The sequence below is a fragment of the Nesoenas mayeri genome, assembly GCF_963082525.1.
Source record: "Nesoenas mayeri genome assembly, chromosome: 25".
NCBI classification, from domain to species: Eukaryota; Metazoa; Chordata; class Aves; order Columbiformes; family Columbidae; genus Nesoenas; species Nesoenas mayeri.
Window position 1 is genome coordinate 4,479,361 of NC_137549.1, and position 17,622 is coordinate 4,496,982.

General features: G+C 44.4%; 1 protein-coding gene across 2 annotated transcripts in view; it reads right to left on the reverse strand.

Moving 5' to 3' along the window:
- EPS15L1 (epidermal growth factor receptor pathway substrate 15 like 1) overlaps positions 1 to 17,622 on the reverse strand; it is a 34,738-nt gene that overhangs the window by 8,129 nt on the left and 8,987 nt on the right. Inside the window, exons 10-22 of one of the 2 annotated variants that reach the window (XM_080359457.1) lie at positions 17,128 to 17,285; positions 16,262 to 16,418; positions 14,359 to 14,444; positions 14,098 to 14,170; positions 12,672 to 12,833; positions 11,637 to 11,834; positions 11,231 to 11,395; positions 10,137 to 10,263; positions 9,973 to 10,023; positions 9,464 to 9,600; positions 9,142 to 9,202; positions 8,797 to 8,879; positions 7,048 to 7,180 (exon numbers count right to left, since the gene is read on the reverse strand). In XM_080359457.1, coding sequence (XP_080215583.1) covers positions 7,048 to 7,180; positions 8,797 to 8,879; positions 9,142 to 9,202; positions 9,464 to 9,600; positions 9,973 to 10,023; positions 10,137 to 10,263; positions 11,231 to 11,395; positions 11,637 to 11,834; positions 12,672 to 12,833; positions 14,098 to 14,170; positions 14,359 to 14,444; positions 16,262 to 16,418; positions 17,128 to 17,285 — 1,591 coding nt within the window. Of the gene's footprint in view, positions 1 to 7,047; positions 7,181 to 8,796; positions 8,880 to 9,141; positions 9,203 to 9,463; positions 9,601 to 9,972; positions 10,024 to 10,136; positions 10,264 to 11,230; positions 11,396 to 11,636; positions 11,835 to 12,665; positions 12,834 to 14,097; positions 14,171 to 14,358; positions 14,445 to 16,261; positions 16,419 to 17,127; positions 17,286 to 17,622 lie in introns of both variants that reach the window. The other variant, XM_080359456.1, reaches the window with a different exon arrangement.

The window sequence follows — 17,622 nt, forward strand, 5'->3', positions numbered from 1 at the left end:
TATCCTACTCAACACGGGACGCCGTGTCCAATGTCACTATCCTACTCAACACGGGATGCCCATGTCCAACGTCACTATCCTATTCCACACGGGATGGCGTGTCCAGCGTCACTATCCTACTCAACACGGGATGCCCGTGTCCAGCGTCACTATCCTACTCAACACGGGACGGCTTGTCCAACGTCACTATCCTACTCCACACGGGACGCCGTGTCCAACGTCACTATCCTACTCCACACGGGACGCCGTGTCCAACACAGCCGGCAGCTCTTATAGAAGCGTGAAAAAGGAAAATAAAAGAATTTTCCTGTCAAGTCACACATTTTGAGGTTGAATTCTTCACTCTCTGCTGCAGAGGAGGGAAAAACTTAAAGGCAAACAGGCAGCGTGGTGCTGGGGAACAACCTCAGTGCTCGAAAAGCGCGAAGGAAACAGGTGTGCGGTACCATCAAACAAACACCACGCTCGTGCACTCCTGCGATGAGCAACCAACGCAACGCCCTCCTCCCCTCTCCTCCCCACAACTCCAATATGCCCATATAAATAAACGCAAGAGATTTTTTTTTACTCATTGGTTAATACAATTCTTTCTTCTGTTCCTGATCACATATATTATACCTAACGTGGCTTCTTTCTTCTTCCTAAATACACAGAGCAAGTTCCTGTGCAGATTCGTGCACTGGGGCCATTGTATATGGTGCAGGTCAAAAAGAATGACCACAAAACCATGGTGTGCTTAAACACAAAATATTCATAAGACATAATTTTCTCTCAAGAAGTGACGGCAGTCAATGCAAGCAACAAAGCCCTGAGGCTTTGGTTTGCGTGTTTTCTAAGCACGACGCTGAAAACACTGTGAAATCCTAATTTTAGTCTAATGGAGACACTGAAGACACAAACACAACTAAAACCATTTATGTGTCCAATTCAAAAAGCAGCAGAGAGCTTTGCTCTTTCTTCCTCACTGACAACTGTCAATCCAAGGGCAGCGTAAACCAACAATGTTCTTGCACAGATGAAAAATAAGTCTAAAATAGTAAGAGAGCCAAACCAGCAAATGCCTTACATTTAGAGAAGTGGCACATATGCAAAACCTATATTTATCGGTGACATGACGGAGGAGGAAGCACCAAATACAAAGGAAGGCAGCAGCAGAACAGGGCTGTGCAAGCACGGCCCCTCTGGTGCTGAGCAGCCAGTTCTGCACAAGACCAGCTAAAATGCATCTGAAATGGCTCAGGGGGTGTAAAAGACACCCTCAAGAGTTATTGTGGCTCCAAAGCTTCTGTTAGACAATCCTGGTGCGGGTAAACCTGGAATGTGTGTGCACTCCCCACCCGGGGATCCACTCACAAGAGCTCTCAAGGCAAACTGCCTGCAGAGTATTTCCAGTACACACCGAAGGGAGCAAACCTGCCTTACATTTACCTTTGAGGTCCATGCAGCACAGGAACAGAATAAAACGCTGCTATGGGAGTCAGCTGTTAACTTTTCTTGCATTTTAGCTCCTCTGGGGCTGACAATCTTCTCCTGAATCACACTGGTGAGGAACAACCAAAGGATCCTCACCCCAAGCTGTGGAATTCTGATTCTGCAGATGACGGGTTGCAACGTGCACCACAGCTAAAAGGAGTCTGCAGATTAATTCTACAAAATATTAACATTCTGACGATCTTGATAAATCTTTAAGATATCCGAAAGCCCTGACCCCTTTTCATTTTTGAGCCATTGCTGGGTTTACCTATCGTTTCTCTTCATCTGCCAACTGGCAAGATGAAAAAAAATAGGACTCGATCAGTGAGATTTTGCCCCAGTCAGCAGAGGCTCTTCTGACTGCTCTGGTGGGACAGAGAACACATCGAGCAGCTTGCAGTTTGTGGTTTGGTAAGAACACTGAACTCTAACAGCATGGCTGGTTACATTTATCATCACTAGCATCATTACTGCTGCTTAGCACTAATTCCTAGTCACTCACATTAAATGCTGTGCAAAGCTTTGTGCTTGTCCTGAGGTCTCCGGGCACCTCAGAGGGATGAGAATGACACCTCAATTCAAGTGCTGCCTGCTGGTCCCCTGGTTTGTCTTCTCAAGACTTTTTCCAGTATTCTGACATATAAAAACACAACGTGAGAACGGAATCGGTATCCGTAACCCAAAGGCAGAGGCGTTAACCACTAACCTCTGAAATGTCCATGTATAAATTGAGTTGCCATCATACACCAGAGCTATAAAGAACAACTGTATCAAAACACAGAGCCAAAGTTCTTTGACAAACTCATTGGGCACAGTCTGGAATAATAACTTCCCACTATCACTTATTTTAACACCTATATTTCAAATAGCAGCTAAACAAATCAATCCTTTGAATTCCAAGTTCCATGATATTTTTCTGCTATTTATGTATTCATATCCAAAAGAATCCCAGAATGTCAGGGGTTGAAGGGCCCTGGAAAGCTCATCCAGTGCAATCCCCCCATGGAGCAGGAACACCCAGATGAGGTTACACAGGAAGGTGTCCAGGCGGGTTGGAATGTCTGCACAGAAGGAGACTCCACAACCCCCCTGGGCAGCCTGGGCCAGGCTCTGCCACCCTCACCCCCAACAAGTTTCTTCTCAGATTTAAGTGGAACCTCCTGTGTTCCAGTTTGAACTCATCACCCCTTGTCCTATCACTGGTTGTCACCCAGAAGAGCCTGGCTCCATCCTCCTGACACTCCCTCAGTTCAGCTGTGAGGATGCTGTGGGACACTGTGTCAATGCCTCACTCAAGTCAGGGTAGATCACGTCCACCACTCTGCCGTCATCCATCCATCTTGTTATGTCCTCATAACAGTCAATGAGGTTGGTCAAGCACGACTTCCCCTTGGTGAAGCCACGCTGACTGCCCCTAATGACCCTCTTATCCCTGATATGCCTTGAGATGGCACCAAGGAGAAGTCGTTCCATCAGTTTTCCGGGGTTGGGGGTGAGGCTGACCGATCTATTCTGAACTTTTCCAAGTACATTAGCACCGAAGTTCACTGTCAATACAATACCCACCACCTCTACTAGTCACTAATATACAATATATTTAATATAAATTACAGCACTTACACAACTAGAGTAAAATAAAATAATTGGTTGTATTAAATAACTATTGCAAGAAGCAAGCACACTGAAATTGGAAAGTGTTTTTAGGACTTTTATATTCTTCCAAGGTTAAAAAGGTCAAAACCACTATAAGCGAGCAATAAAAATTTCGCAGAGGTTGAAGGTTACAGGCTGGTTAGTGGTGAAGGTTCCTCCACTAATATCTCTGGTTAACGGCGCTGCTGTAACCGCAATGTGGAGTGGCTGGGGCTGCGCTCAAAGGAAGTGGTGAGGGTGGGGCAGAGCAGCAGGTCCCACGATCAAAGCACCAGAGCATTGAATTTACTTATAACCCAATCACTGACACCCACACAGCGACTTCCTGAACTTTAAAAAAAATAAAAAGAAAGATAAAAAAATCTGTTTCTCTCTTTTTGTAATCAACAACTTTTACCTAGAAACTAGTTAGCGGTGAACTCGGGCTGATTTCAATCTGCAGCTCATAGTAGAAAACAGAATTGTTCAGCTGTGAGAACCTACAAAACCCATTTAACTGACAGGTTTCAGTGTATCGGCTCTTTCAGACTCTTTTTATTCTTAATTACACAACAGTCCTTAAAAAGCCAAAAGCTATAAAGCAAGCAGAAGCTCAGCAGTGCTAAACACGACAGGTAATACCCTTGGACAGAAAAGAAAATGTACTTATCAATCTGAAAAACTCAGCTGTTTCAGCTCCAGCTCCAGGCAGACTGCACACTTCCCTGCGATGAGGGTCAGCTCTGCAGATCGGGCCCTTCGTCCCGCTCAGAAGGGAATTGCCTGCTACAATTACCCTTCTTTCTTTCTTATCTGAGCTGCTCTTGAGGCCGGGGGTCAACTGCCTCTTTCTGTGTGACCTCGTAGGTGGGCCGTGCGCCACATCCTCACCCACCTCCTCTTCAAGATCCAGGGCCCCAAACCTATTACGGGTGGCACCTGGGGAAGCAAAGCAGGCAGGGAGGGGGGCTGCCCACGGCCCCGAACTGGAACTCGCTTCCAAACCTCGTCATCTTTTCTGTCCCCTACCTCTGCCCGACAGCGACAGGCAGGGGCTGCCTCAGGTCTTCTCCCTCTGCCCGACAGGGCAAGGGGTTCGTCACCTTTTGGGGGGTGTCCCCTGGAGCCTCTCTGAGTGGCACGCCAGGGGGTTACTCCACCAGTCCATTTCCTTGTCACACTCCCTGATGGTCCTCAGCGCCTCAACCTCCTCCTTAAGCTTTGCAGCCATGTAGAGCAGATCTTGCACCTGCTCACAGCTCATCTTGGAAGACTCTGGTTCAAAAGGGAGCGAGAAAGAAGGAAAATGACTTCTGAAGAACAGAACAATGTAAGCCTGAGATTCAGCTGTAAGGAAATAGTGTGATGACTGTCATTCCCTCTCTTAACCGTAGGTTTTGCGAAGGGGAGGATGCAGATCTCAGGGTGCCTAATCCACGTCACACGGTGTTCGCTCGTCCTTACAGTCAGCAACAACCACACACGTGGGTCCAGGACACCCCACAACTCCTCACTGGATTGATGAGACAGTGTTTGCATGTCACCCAACTCCTAAAAAACTTTACATGCAGAAAAGTACTGAATCAGGACCAATTCCTACTGGATTTTGCTGGTTTCCCCATCAACAACTACTTGGAAAGTTCTGTATCAGATCTTCATTGCACCTGCTAACAAAATGCAAGCAAGTGCTTCCCAATACTGAAAATCCCCCCTCAACAGAAAGAACAGTTTTACTAAAACAAGTATGAACCAGGAACAGAGAGGTAAACTACAGGTTCAGCTGGCAAGAACGAGATTTATCCATCTTTCAGCAAGATCTTTATCACCTACTTGTTTTTTAATTAAACAGACCAATAGAAAGGTAAGAAACAGCGGAAGTTTCTTGTCTGTTGTTTGTTTTCTGAGCAACGTTCCCATTTCTGACACACACTTGCTCTCGCCTGTATCTCTTGCTAGAATCACAGGCTACTACTATATAATTTCTCATGCTTTAAGTAACCACTGAAGATCATCTCAGTTGTGGAAGGAAGGGAGGGGTATAACTGCACAAGCACATGAGGCCCATTTGCTTTAAAAAACCCTGCTTTGTTTCCTCCTCAGTCTATTTTATCATAACAACATTTGCTTTTGGTAGAGCAGCGGAACCTCACAAACACTGCATCTCCCAAGAAGAGGGGAAGGTGCACGCTGAAATGGGTTTTGAAAAGCCTGATTAAAGGCTGAGTGCACACGTCTAACTTCAAAACAAAGTATTAAAGCGAAATGTTCTCCAAAGTTCCTCTCTATGTGCAAAAGAGGGAAGATACACGAATAAAAAGAATACAAACCATGTAGGTGCGTCAATCCCATGGCATGTATTTCCCACCTGTGCTACTGTTACACTTGATTTGCCAGGAATAATCATGTTTCGAACAAGAAACAGAAAGAAACCACATGAAAGAGATAATGCAGGTGCATTTAGTATTTGTTTGACTCATTCAACTTCATATAGGCCCCTTAAACACTAAATTATTTTATGTAGACATTTCTTATAAAGAAAAGGGCGACCACTTTCCATGAAAACCAAACTAAGACGAAGAACATCATTCACAACTTCAAATAAGCACCTTCAGCTTTTCTATTTGTGCTCCTATTCATGTCCTATTAGCTGCTATTTGTCCATGCTCCATATGACGGGGTTTCTGGATTGCTGAAGGCTCTCGGTACCTCCACAGCAGAACAGATTTGCACAGAGCGAGCCCGGAACAGAGCGTTCCAAGAACCGTTCCCCAATCCTGGGGCACTTCTGACAAATGTTCATCAATACTCACCCGGACAAAACCTCATCACCCCATTCCAGGGCTTCACTGTGCATCGTGACCTCTTAAACAATAAATTCATAGCAATAAGAACAAGCTAATGCTGCTGTGATGCCCTGCCCATCAGTCTACTGTATTAACTTGGTGTTTTCCAAACCTTGGATCAGTCTGTGGGATGGTTAAGGACATTTCCAGGACACCCCGGTAACAGAACGAACGTCTCAGGTTACCCAAGGAGCAAGTTCTAGCAGAACTGGTGTGCAAAAGCAGCCAGATAGCAACAGCTGCTGTAAACAGGATGGGCGCAGGGCGCACGCTCCACTCCAAACACAGCAGCGCAAACACAGACAAGCCACATATTTACACATGGAGATAATGAGAGTGGATCTGCTTTCTTTGTATTGTGCTTCCTAGCACTGTCAGTGCATACACCAGAATACTAGATGCTGACTCACATGCTCTGTGCATAGTGATGTGCCTGTTCAGAAGCACAATCCAGCTTTTTGGATTATTGTTTTGAGCTAACTAGATGTTCGCTGCTCGTTTTAACTGAACTATACCCCCAGACTTGAAACAAACAGCTCTATGTGGCTTCGGTTCTTAAAACAGTTTCACTGGTATCTGAACAGTCTGAAAATCTACTCGAGGGAGGGCGAACAAGTTGAGTCTATGAAAAGAGATCTTATTTTCAATTCGGGACATTCATACATCTCTAAGTATTTCCACAAGTAATGGACCTGAAGCAGGAAAAGCCTTTTTTTGCATTCACCGTATTCTCTAGTTAAAAATTCCCAATAATCCTAAATTCAGAATATTGTAAAAACCAAACCCCTGTGGTTATTTTGAAGGTGCCACTTACTAATCACTTTTATTGCCTACTTGGAAAAGAAAGAATGTTTCTTCCCTATTTCCCTGCCACAAACACCTTCACAGATATGCTGTGCCACCCCCAGTCATCCCATTTCCAGTCTGAACAGTCCGCTCTGGCTTATTGACAAGTTTTGCCATTTGCTGATCATCTCGTGTCTCCCTCCATGGTTGAAATACAAGATAACGGGATAGAAGACTGTCAACTTGTCCTTATGTCAAATAACATACAGAAAATCAGGGGAACGGGCTATTAAAGCGAAGAAAACCTCCTTACCGCTGGGTGGCTTGGGGCGTGGAGGGACATTTTTCTTTGGTGGTAACGCTGGTGTGTCGGATTTGCTTTTGAAAGGGTCATCAGAGAAGCCCATCCCTCCAAAGGAGGAGGCGAAGGGGTCTGGAGCGACTGACTACACGGGAAAAGAGAAAAGAATAAGAACGTCAGCACATTGCAGAATGTCTCTTGTCTCACGAAGGCTACAAGTTCACACAAGTAAAAGCGCTGACTTCAAAAAACGAGGAGAGATTTACAGAAATATGTTAGTGTGTAAGCCACTAACACCCACTGACAGCGGTGCCAGCATTTCATGAACATTCAGAAGTACGTATGCTCTGAATCACTTAAACCCTTTGAGAACTTTAAGACCTGGCAAAAAGCTGATGAGAAAAAGAAAAGGAAGTAAAACTCTATTTTTCTGGTTTTTTAGCAATGAACGGTCATAGTACAGTCTGGGCTTCGCTCTAATAAACAGAAGCACAGAATCCCAGAATGTCAGGGGTTGGAAGGGCCCTGGAAAGCTCATCCAGTGCAATCCCCCCATGGAGCAGGAACACCCAGATGAGGTTACACAGGAAGGTGTCCAGGCGGGTTGGAATGTCTGCAGAGAAGGAGACTCCACAACCCCCCTGGGCCAGTGTTGGGGAATGACCTATTAGAGAGCACCAGAGGGGAAAGGGACCTGGGGGTCCTGGGGACAGCAGAGTGACCATGAGCCAGCACTGGGCCCTTGTGGCCAGGAAGCCAATGGGACCTGGGGTGGGTTAGAAGGGGGTGGTCAGTAGGTCAGAGAGGTTCTCCTGCCCCTCTACTGGGTAATGAGTTCAAACAGGAACACAAGAGGTTCCACTTAAATTTGAGAAGAAACTTATTGGGGGTGAGGGTGGCAGAGCCTGGCCCAGGCTGCCCAGGGGGGTTGTGGAGTCTCCTTCTGTGCAGACATTCCAACCCGCCTGGACACCTTCCTGTGTAACCTCATCTGGGTGTTCCTGCTCCATGGGAGGATTGCACTGGATGAGCTTTCCAGGGCCCTTCAACCCCTGACATTCTGGGATTCTGTAAAATAAGGCACAAAAAATTCTGCCATGCAGGGAAATTTATCAAGCTGTAATGAAGAAAGAGGAGTTTTGCTCAGCCCCTCGCTAAAGCTTCTAAACAAGCCAAACCCATCGATACTGTAAAGACTGTCGCCACCTAGGGGAGAGCTAAACCCAACGAAAACAGTAAGAAAAACCAGGAAAAAAACAAAGGCTCATTAGTCACAGTGATACGATAATCTATTCTCTAGTTAACATTTACTCTACGATTCTCAAGCGTTACTGCCAAACTACGTGTAAAATTCGGGCAGTTGATGCCAACTGTAAATCCCGAACTCCACCTCAGGAAGTTCAAGAAAAGTCAGGACACTGAGATGAAGCATCAGACTTCAGAACTTACAGGAACGTTGAACACTATAATACCTTAATATCTGGAACGACCACCTTTGCTTATAAGGAAAAACTAGAAGTCATTTCTCTTGTGCCTCTGGTATTTGAAAATGCTTGTGAAAAGCTGATTTATCCCTGCTGAATCTACTGAAATATTGGTAAGACTCTGCCGCATCAGGAATGGAAAATGCTTTGCTAAGTAACTTGATCGGAAAAGAATTAAGAGAAGTGGGTTGTCAGATGAAAAGCTGTGATCATATCACACAACGTATCTGTACAGAGGATTCTTTAGAAGGGCAGTTGCTTCCCTTGAGACGTTTACCTTCGACATCTGACTGAAGTCTGCGAATCCTTCACCGCTGCTGAAGGCACCACTTCCAAACGGGTCCAGAGTTCCAAACGGATCTGGAATAGATACAGGGGAAAAAAGCTATTTAAAATACTACTGAAGAATCATGAGGAATCCTTGGTGCCAATGAAATACAAAACTAGGCGGGTGGTTAAAAAACACTTGTTTTCGACCCAGCATGAGATGTTAAAAACGAATTCCATAACCTCATCTGGGTGTTCCTGCTCCATGGGGGGATTGCACTGGATGAGCTTTCCAGGCCCCTTCAACCCTCAACACTCTGGGATTCTGGGATATGAGAAAATGTTTTCTTCTTACCTGGACCTTTAGAAGAGACGCTGGAAGACGTAAAGGGATCACTGCTTTCAAAAGGGTCGGGCTAGATAAGAACAGATATACAGAATTATTGTCCTGCTGTGCACTTGTTTCTTAATTCACGTTAAAATCTCTCACTTTGACATCGTTATCACAGAACTGGAAAGAACAGGCTGCTGATCGCCTTAACAATCCATATCGAAATTTTAAGAATAAAATTAATGATATTTCATCAGGTAGGAGAAAAGTATTTAGTGGTATTTCCTTTTAGCTTTCAGACGATAAGCTTGGCAATAGGACAGAAATCCAGTTAGAAATGACTGACCTTGGAGGGTAAAGCAGGGGGCTTTGTGAACGGATCTGAGGTGAACGGGTCACTCTTCACCTGTTTCTTGAAGAAATCCTCAGGGGCAGAACTACGAAATGGGTCACTTTCCTTAAACGGATCTCCTCCAAACGGATCTAAAAAGAGTATTCAAAGGTAAATGAATGTAGCAGCCCCTTGTGCGTCCACAATGAGCCATTCGATATTTGATCTCATACTCAGGGATGTCATTTTTCTTATAAAAACACACAATGATTTGGTAAATCCGATACACTTCCAGATACGTCTCTAAACAGGGCACTATGTTTGGACAAGTACGTGTTGATATTAAGGTTATGGACTTAATGAAGAGTCACATGCATGTTATTAACGTATTGCTCCTGAATGCACAACCTGTCACGTTCCCACATGCAAAACAAAAACCTGAAGCCATGGAAAACCTGGCAATCTTTGCGTTTGGCTACAAACAGTTTATATCCCATCTGTCCTGTCATGGAGAGGGCTATTACCTGCTGGAGCAGGTGGCTGTTCTGCAAAAGGGTCATGCTGGAATGGGTCACCTATGCAGAATAGAAAAATCATTTGGTTTATCCACTATTTAGCAAGATGATGAAAGTTTGAGAAAACATCATTTTCTGGACAAGTGGTGGCCAAGGTGTGTGAGGTCACTTACTGCCTTTGAACGGGTCTGCTCCCTTAAACGGATCCGATTTGAAAGGATCTTCTGACTGGAAGGGGTCTGTGTGCAGCTCTTGGCTGTTATTGGTAAACATCAAAGCTTTATTCTTAAATGGATCATCCTAAAAATTGAGAGGAGAAACATTACAGCAACTTAAGATTCAAATGCTCAGTTACCCATTTAGCAGAAGTTCTACAGTATCTTCATTCCCGTTTCATGAGCTTAAAAATTACTTCCTAAAGAACTTTCGGAGCAAGTGGCTTCTAAACAGAAGTAATTACGCAACAGAAAGAAATATGTAGCCTGAGACTACGGAGAACATCAGAAGTATATACAGAGAAGAACAAAAGGTTAAACTGTTTCTCACATTAATATATTCAGTTCTCAAATAGGTCGATGAGAGCAGTCCTGTCACAGCAGCCACGTGCACAGAGCACCTGCACGACAGAGCTCCACCTAGAAAGAGCTAGTAACTAACTACACACTTACACAGCCTCCGGCACTAGAGAGACGGGATTGCTTTCCTCCCTTCACAAGATGCAAATGAAGAAGTCTTAATTAATACTTCTCAGAACAGCACGGGGAGAGGAAGAGGAGGAAGGAAGAATTAAGAAACAGGAAAGGGACACACTGGTTTAGAAAATTCACTATGAGTGTGTACTGGAGTTATCTTCCAGTAAGCGATTCTTGGGTTTTGCAAATAAGAGAAACATCTGGAAGTTTCCTCTGGAAATTTAACATCATGTTTATGTAAGACATCTAAGCAGAGAAACTAACCGCTAAGGCATTTTAAGATCATGTCTCTCAATGTATTGTTGCTGTTAATCTACACTTTTCTTCTTTGGGGCATTTTGTTTTTACGTAGACGGCGGCCTTGCAGAGATCACTGTATGTGTGACCATACCGAGAGCCACTAAACACAGAACCACGGAATGTCAGGGGCTGGGAGGGACTCAAGTCAAGGTAGATCATGTCTGCTTGCTATCCTGCTCCTGCCACAGGAGATCCTGATCTCTAACTACATCTTAACTACTGTGCAAATCACAAACCTAATGATTGTACATACATCAAACAGTATATTTTTTTACCATAGCTCCATAGCTGTTTCTTTCCGTCTGCCCGAGGCCTTCACTTATGTCCGCTAAATTCGTCAAGCTACCACCGTGAATCCCGTTGAGAGCTTCGTTATATTCTTCTATACTCTTACTGACTTCTTGGTGACTCTCCTGAAGTTGAGAGAGTTTACTTCTTGCCTACGCAATGAGAAATGCTTTAGTGTGTTAGGTGTTCAATAATGCTGTCGCTCTCCTTAACCGCGGTCGCGCTTCCCCACTGAAGCTGAGCTTCTCCTGACTCAAACTGGGAATTCACCTGCTCAGCACCACTCAAAAAGGCTGATTTCACAAACTAGCACCTTTTTTCTCTTTTGAAAAATAACCTTTCGAGGTCATGTTCAAGAAGCAAACCAGAAGTTGTATAAGCTGCAGTGAATACCTGGTTTATTTCTTCCTGTGTTGATTTTAAAGACTTGATGATTGTTTCGAGCTGCACTTTTCCAGCCTGGATACTCTGCTCCAGCTGCGTCTCCTCCTGCTGGAGGCGGTTCAGCTCTGCTTTGGCTCTGTTCAGGTCATCCTCCTGTGATTTCAGGTCTGATTCCTGAGACTGAATCTGCATTTTTAGTGATGAAATCTGAAACAAAATGTTACCAAAAATCAGAGTGAAGTTTGAAGTAAATGTAATGAATAAATAATGAATTTATAACAAATCAAGCTGTAAAGTAACCTATAAACGGCCAAGGAAGATAACAACAACCTAATGTGAAGAACTGCATGCTTCTTAGCATGTTACACAAAACCCTTGATAAAAGCACATAGGACATTCAATAAACCCAAGAAATATTAATATTTTAAACGACAGAAATACCAGACTAATTACAAAGATCATTAAAAGGTGTTTTGCAGTTGGTTACCTTGTAGTGTTCAGAACTTGGCTCCTTTTCAGTTCAAACGTTTATCAAGTATTATAAAGCTGAATTTTAACCCTGGTAAGCGTTAAAATCACACAGTAGTGTACGACTCTCCTTGTCCACTTCATTCCATGACCTTATCCCCTAAGTGTCCACATGAAGACACACCTGCTATATTGGCAAAACCCCACTTTTACCTCAGAATACTGCTGAGATTCACAGTGATGGAAACGTGCACGACTGCCCGGACTGTCTCATGGGCCAGGAATAACCCTTCACAACTGCCCCACCGGGGGAATAAGTGTTTCACATATTCACAGAACAATCACGATTTATGTAGAAAGGGCCCACTGGAGAACATCTGGTTCAACCCCCATTTATGACCATTTGGAAAGGTATTTATGTTGGCAAAATCCTTTCTCGGACCTCAGTAGTTGTGTAGAAATTGCTATTTATGGGAAAAATTAATCAACAAAGCAAGCTTATCCGTTAAATAAATAGAATTCCCTTCAGCAAAAGCCGCAGCGCTCTGGAGCACGTCCAGGTTAACGTACACTCACCACCTGTGTTTCTTCCTGGCACTTCTGCCGGACGTCGCTCAGCATGTCCTTCAGCTTGGCTTTCTGCTGGTCCATCTCATCCAGGCGGTCCTGGGCATCTTGTTTCTGAGCCTCTAACTCTTGCAGGTTACTTGTCTCCCTGTCTAAATCGTTTTGCAGTTCCTGAGGAAAATTCCAGAGTTTGGACCTTACATTGAGCTGTTGTCCTACAGGAACAACCAACCGCAGGCAAACAGGCCAGAAAATCCACAAGATTCTCTGTGCCATGCGGGTTCTTATTCCCTGCACGTGCATGTTCTGTTTCTGCAGAAACTTGTATGAGGCATCAGGAAATAAATCAGTGCCCACAAGACTGAAAGAGACTGTGACACAGAACATCCGTAATTGAGCTATCCTAATTATCAAAATCAATACTCTCTGAACAACAGTTTCCTAAATAGAATCATAGAATAGAATCATTTTAGTTGGAAGAGACCCTCAGGATCGTTAAGTCCAACCATAACCAAACCCTAGCACTAAACCGTGTCCCTAAGAACCTCATCTAAACGCCTTTTAAACCCCCCCGGGGTGGTGACTCCCCCACTGCCCTGCGCAGCCTGTTCCAATGCCCCACAGCCCTTTCCAGGAAGAATTTTTTCCTACTATCCAATCTAAACCTCCCCTGGCACAACTTGAAGCCATTTCCTCTTGTCTTATCACTTGTTACTTGGGAGAAGAGACCAACACCCTCCATGCTCCAACCTCCCTTCTGGTAGTTGTAGATAGCAATAAGGTCTCCCCTCAGTCTCCTTATCTCTTATCTTAAGCTTCCTCATCTGAACAGCCCCAGTTCCCTCAGCTGGTCCTCATCAGATTTGTGCTCCAGCCCCTCACCAACTTCGTCGCCTCCTCTGCACTCTCTCTAGTACCTCAATGTCCTTCTTATGATGAGGTGCCCAAAACTGAACACAGGATTCAAGGTGGGGCCTCACCAGTGCCGAGTACAGTAGCACAATCACTTCCCTAGTCCTGCTGGCCACACTACTCCTGATACAAGCCAGGATATTGGCCTTTCTGGCCACCTGGGCGCACGCTGGCTCACACTCAGCCAGATCCCTCTCTGCCAGGCACTTTCCAGCCGCTCTTCCCCGATCCCTCAGCGCTGCCTGGGGTTGTTGTGACCCAAGTGCAGGACCCGGCACTTGGCCTTGGTAAACCTTACAGTGTTCGTCAAGCACTCACAAAAAAGACATTTCAAATTGTTCACTTATCTCCTATTGATATTAACCAGCATCAGAAGGAAACATTTCCCATGGAGAACGGGAAAATAAGAGGAAAATCCCACGTGACGCTCAAAAGCAACACAAGGAAAGACAGAAGAAAGGATGCTTAACTGCCTGTGTATTATTTTAGGTTAAAATGAAAACTAATAATCAAGAGTTTTTACCTGAACTTCATTGGTTTTCTGTCTGATTGATTCTTCCTTTTCCCTAATGTCCTGCTCTAGCGAGTATTTTTCTCTGTAAGGCAAACAAACGTGCTCATAATTAGTTAAATGAAACAACACACATATGGGCGCACACAAAAATCAATTACACATTATTCTGGAAACACCACACAACCCAAGATGCCAGCCCACAGTCTGGTGTATTCTTTAACGGAGTAAACGTGGATGCATATGAATGATTTAACAGTCCACAACCATTACCTCTGCAGCTGTGCAATTTCTTGACTAATATCATCCAGTTCCTTCACCCCTGTAAATTCTCCTGATCCAACAGAACTTGAACTATCCTGTTAAGAACGAAACAGTCGATTAAAATGCCGAGTTGTAACAGAAGATCTTCCTGTGCAAAGGCTGAGGACACAGGTGGGACACAATCCTATCATACGCATTTGCCAAATTCTGCAGGACGCATCGAGTTTCAGATTCTGATGCAGCAACCACTGAGCGTGCCACACGATTCCACCAAGAGTCTTCTCTGTGCCCATAGTTAACAGATGGGAGAGACAAAACACACAGCACTTAAAGGACATGCACGAGCTCAACCAATAAACTGCAGGCAACGGTAGAATTAAAATGACTAAACTAAAACTCCAGCTCTGCTACAGTCAATTGCAAAAGCTTCCAGGGAACTTCATAAATCAGACGGTAATATCGGTCTTCTTGAGGCCTGCCACTAATTAATGCCAATTACACCCAATTTGCTGCAGTGCGGGTCATTTCTACCGCCATTCAGGTGTAGATCAGGGGAGGTGCAGAGGGTATCCTGAGCCTCCCCTGATGTTTGTTGGAAGGACGACTTGGCTGGCCAGCCCCAGTCCAGGAGGTTCCTCCATTGCCTTGATGAGAACTTTGTGATGCAAAGGGTGGAGGAGCCGACTAGAAGAGGTGCCCGCTGGACCTCATCCTCACTGACAAGGAGGGGCTGGTTGAAGCGGTAAAGGTTGGGGGCTGCCTTGGTTGCAGCGCCCATGAGATGGTGGAGTTCAGGATCTCGTGTGGCAGGAGCAGGAGAGCAAGCAGAATTGCAACCCTGGACTTCAGCAGGGCAAACTTTGGCCTTTTCAGGCAATTGCTGGGGGAAATCCCATGAGCAAGGCTGCTTGAAGGATAACACAGTTCATCGTTCCACACGAACGGCAAAATAGTCTATGTTTACCGTAGCGTACAGTTTATTAAACCACAGCAGATGAGAAAAACTTCACGATCTGTGACATTCCCATCATGCCAAGAGCAAGCGCCACAGAACACAAGAGCACAGAGGCAGGAGAGGGTATAGAAATGAAAAAAAAATCAAGTTACAAGTGGTGTAGATGAACAAATCTGCATTCTTTCGGGCATCACAATTACTCACACGACGCATTTCTGTCAGGGCTGAGATCTCGGTTCCTACAGGGGTCAAGTAACCTGACAGAGTCTATAGGAAAAGGATAGAGGAAAAAACCTTAAAAGGACCAGAGCAACAGCAATTGAACTATAATTAGAGGCTCAAAAGCTTCTTGGTTAGGCAAAGTAAAAACATAAAGGAAAATTCTATATAAGTTATAGAAAAGATGGATGTATTGACATAAGTATTGATTCATTAAAGCTTCAGAAATGCACTAACACAGCATTGAGGAAAGGAATGGAACAAAACAGAGTTCAGCAAAAGATAGATGCTCCAGGAAAATGGAATGAGCAGCGAGGGATACAGGGACTGTCACGCTACACGGGACGAACCAACCACCGGTTCCCAGAAACTCGGGCGTCATCGGTCTTCACTTGTTCATTTAAAAAAATGTACATTTTCAAGAGAGGAGTTCGGTACCGGCCCCAGTCACAGACGGCCCATTGAACCAGCTTTCAACGGTTCCCTGAAGTTAAAAAACCTTCTCTATGACAAAGGAGTTTTCACACCACTATTACTCCTTTATTTATGGAATATTCTACCGTATTCTCCTTTATTCGCTGTCTTGTGTTGTTAAAAATTTATGTAAATTTTCAAATTTTATAAGGTGAGATAAGAAAAAAAGATGGTAATTCTTTACCATGATATATATATATATAAATTAATACTCAAAGCCCATTACTCCCAAAGCACATAAGCTCAGTGTTATCGATGGCTCACCTGTATGGGAGTGCTCCTCTCCGAGGGAGGGATCATCTCTGGGGACAGCACTTGTGGAGGGTCAACCCCTTTACTGACCTTCTGCTGGATGAGATACATCGCCAGTGCAAACTGATCTTTGCTCAGCTTCCCCACCTGCCTCGTGTCTGCCAAAGCCCTGCAGAAAGAGACCACACTTAGAGAAAGCATCTCTCTCCTCCACCAAGAAGCCTGAAACACAGATACACATGTAATTTTCTTTTGGCTCAGCCTTAGAGTTTGCTTATTCTAGCAAAAGATTTCCATAAACAGCAGTATTTTATTAGACATATTTCACTAAATAAGATGGTGTTACTCTGAGAAAATCTTTAGAGTGCTAGAACTTCAAAAAACGATCTCAATTCACGGACTGACCTACACCCCCATTCTAGAAAAACAAAGTGTTTATTTCTCCCTTGTTTTTCCGTATAGCCCACATATCACAGCATGGGAACAGGACAAGTAAAAGCGGTGGGTTTGCTTTGGTTTGGTTTTTCCCTCTTAATGTTAGGCTGACAGTTCACAGAACCCCAGAATGTCAGGGACTGGAAGGGACCTCGAAAGCTCACCCAGTCCAATCGTAACTCTGCCTTCTCTGTATCTTCTGTCAGCAGGGCACCCACCTCGTTCATCAATAGGGCTACATTGCCTCTGCTGTTAGTTTTATCTGCCACGGATTGGAAAAAGCTCTTCCTGTTGTCCTTGACCCCTCTCGCCAGGTTTAATTCTAAGGAGGCCTCAGCTTTCCCAGTTGCATCCCTACACCCTCTGCCAACAGGCTTGTGGCTGAACGATTTGACTTCCCAGATCAGCAAGTTACAAAAATACAGCTACTAGGGAATTCTTACCATATATGTGCCAGGAGATTCTGAGACAGACCTGAATGCATAAAAATGTCCTTTACTTCTTGGCCACTCACAAACCCATCCATGTCTGTGTCTGTTTTTAAGAAAATTTCATCGTATCGCACTTTTTCGGACATTGGTACTACCCAGTTCACAGCGGGCTGGAAAACAAGATGTTGCATTTCAACAGAAGACAAGCAGTCTGTATCCACACACTGAGGATATATGGTATTACCCAGAGTCGGATGCGCCGAACATTTTGCGCAGTCAAATCTGCTTGGTAAACTGGCATTTCCCCTTTTCCAATCAACGTTTGAGCTTAAGGCTTTTCATCTGAATTTTAAATACTGATCGACAGCTATTCATCAGTTGAAAAGCTTTGGAAACACGGACCCAACTAGAAGTACTAAGTCCTCATGCTAATAACACAGGAGCTTTAGAAGATAGATTAACGATTTCTTTGGTATTAAAGCAGATACATGAATAAAATCTTTCTGT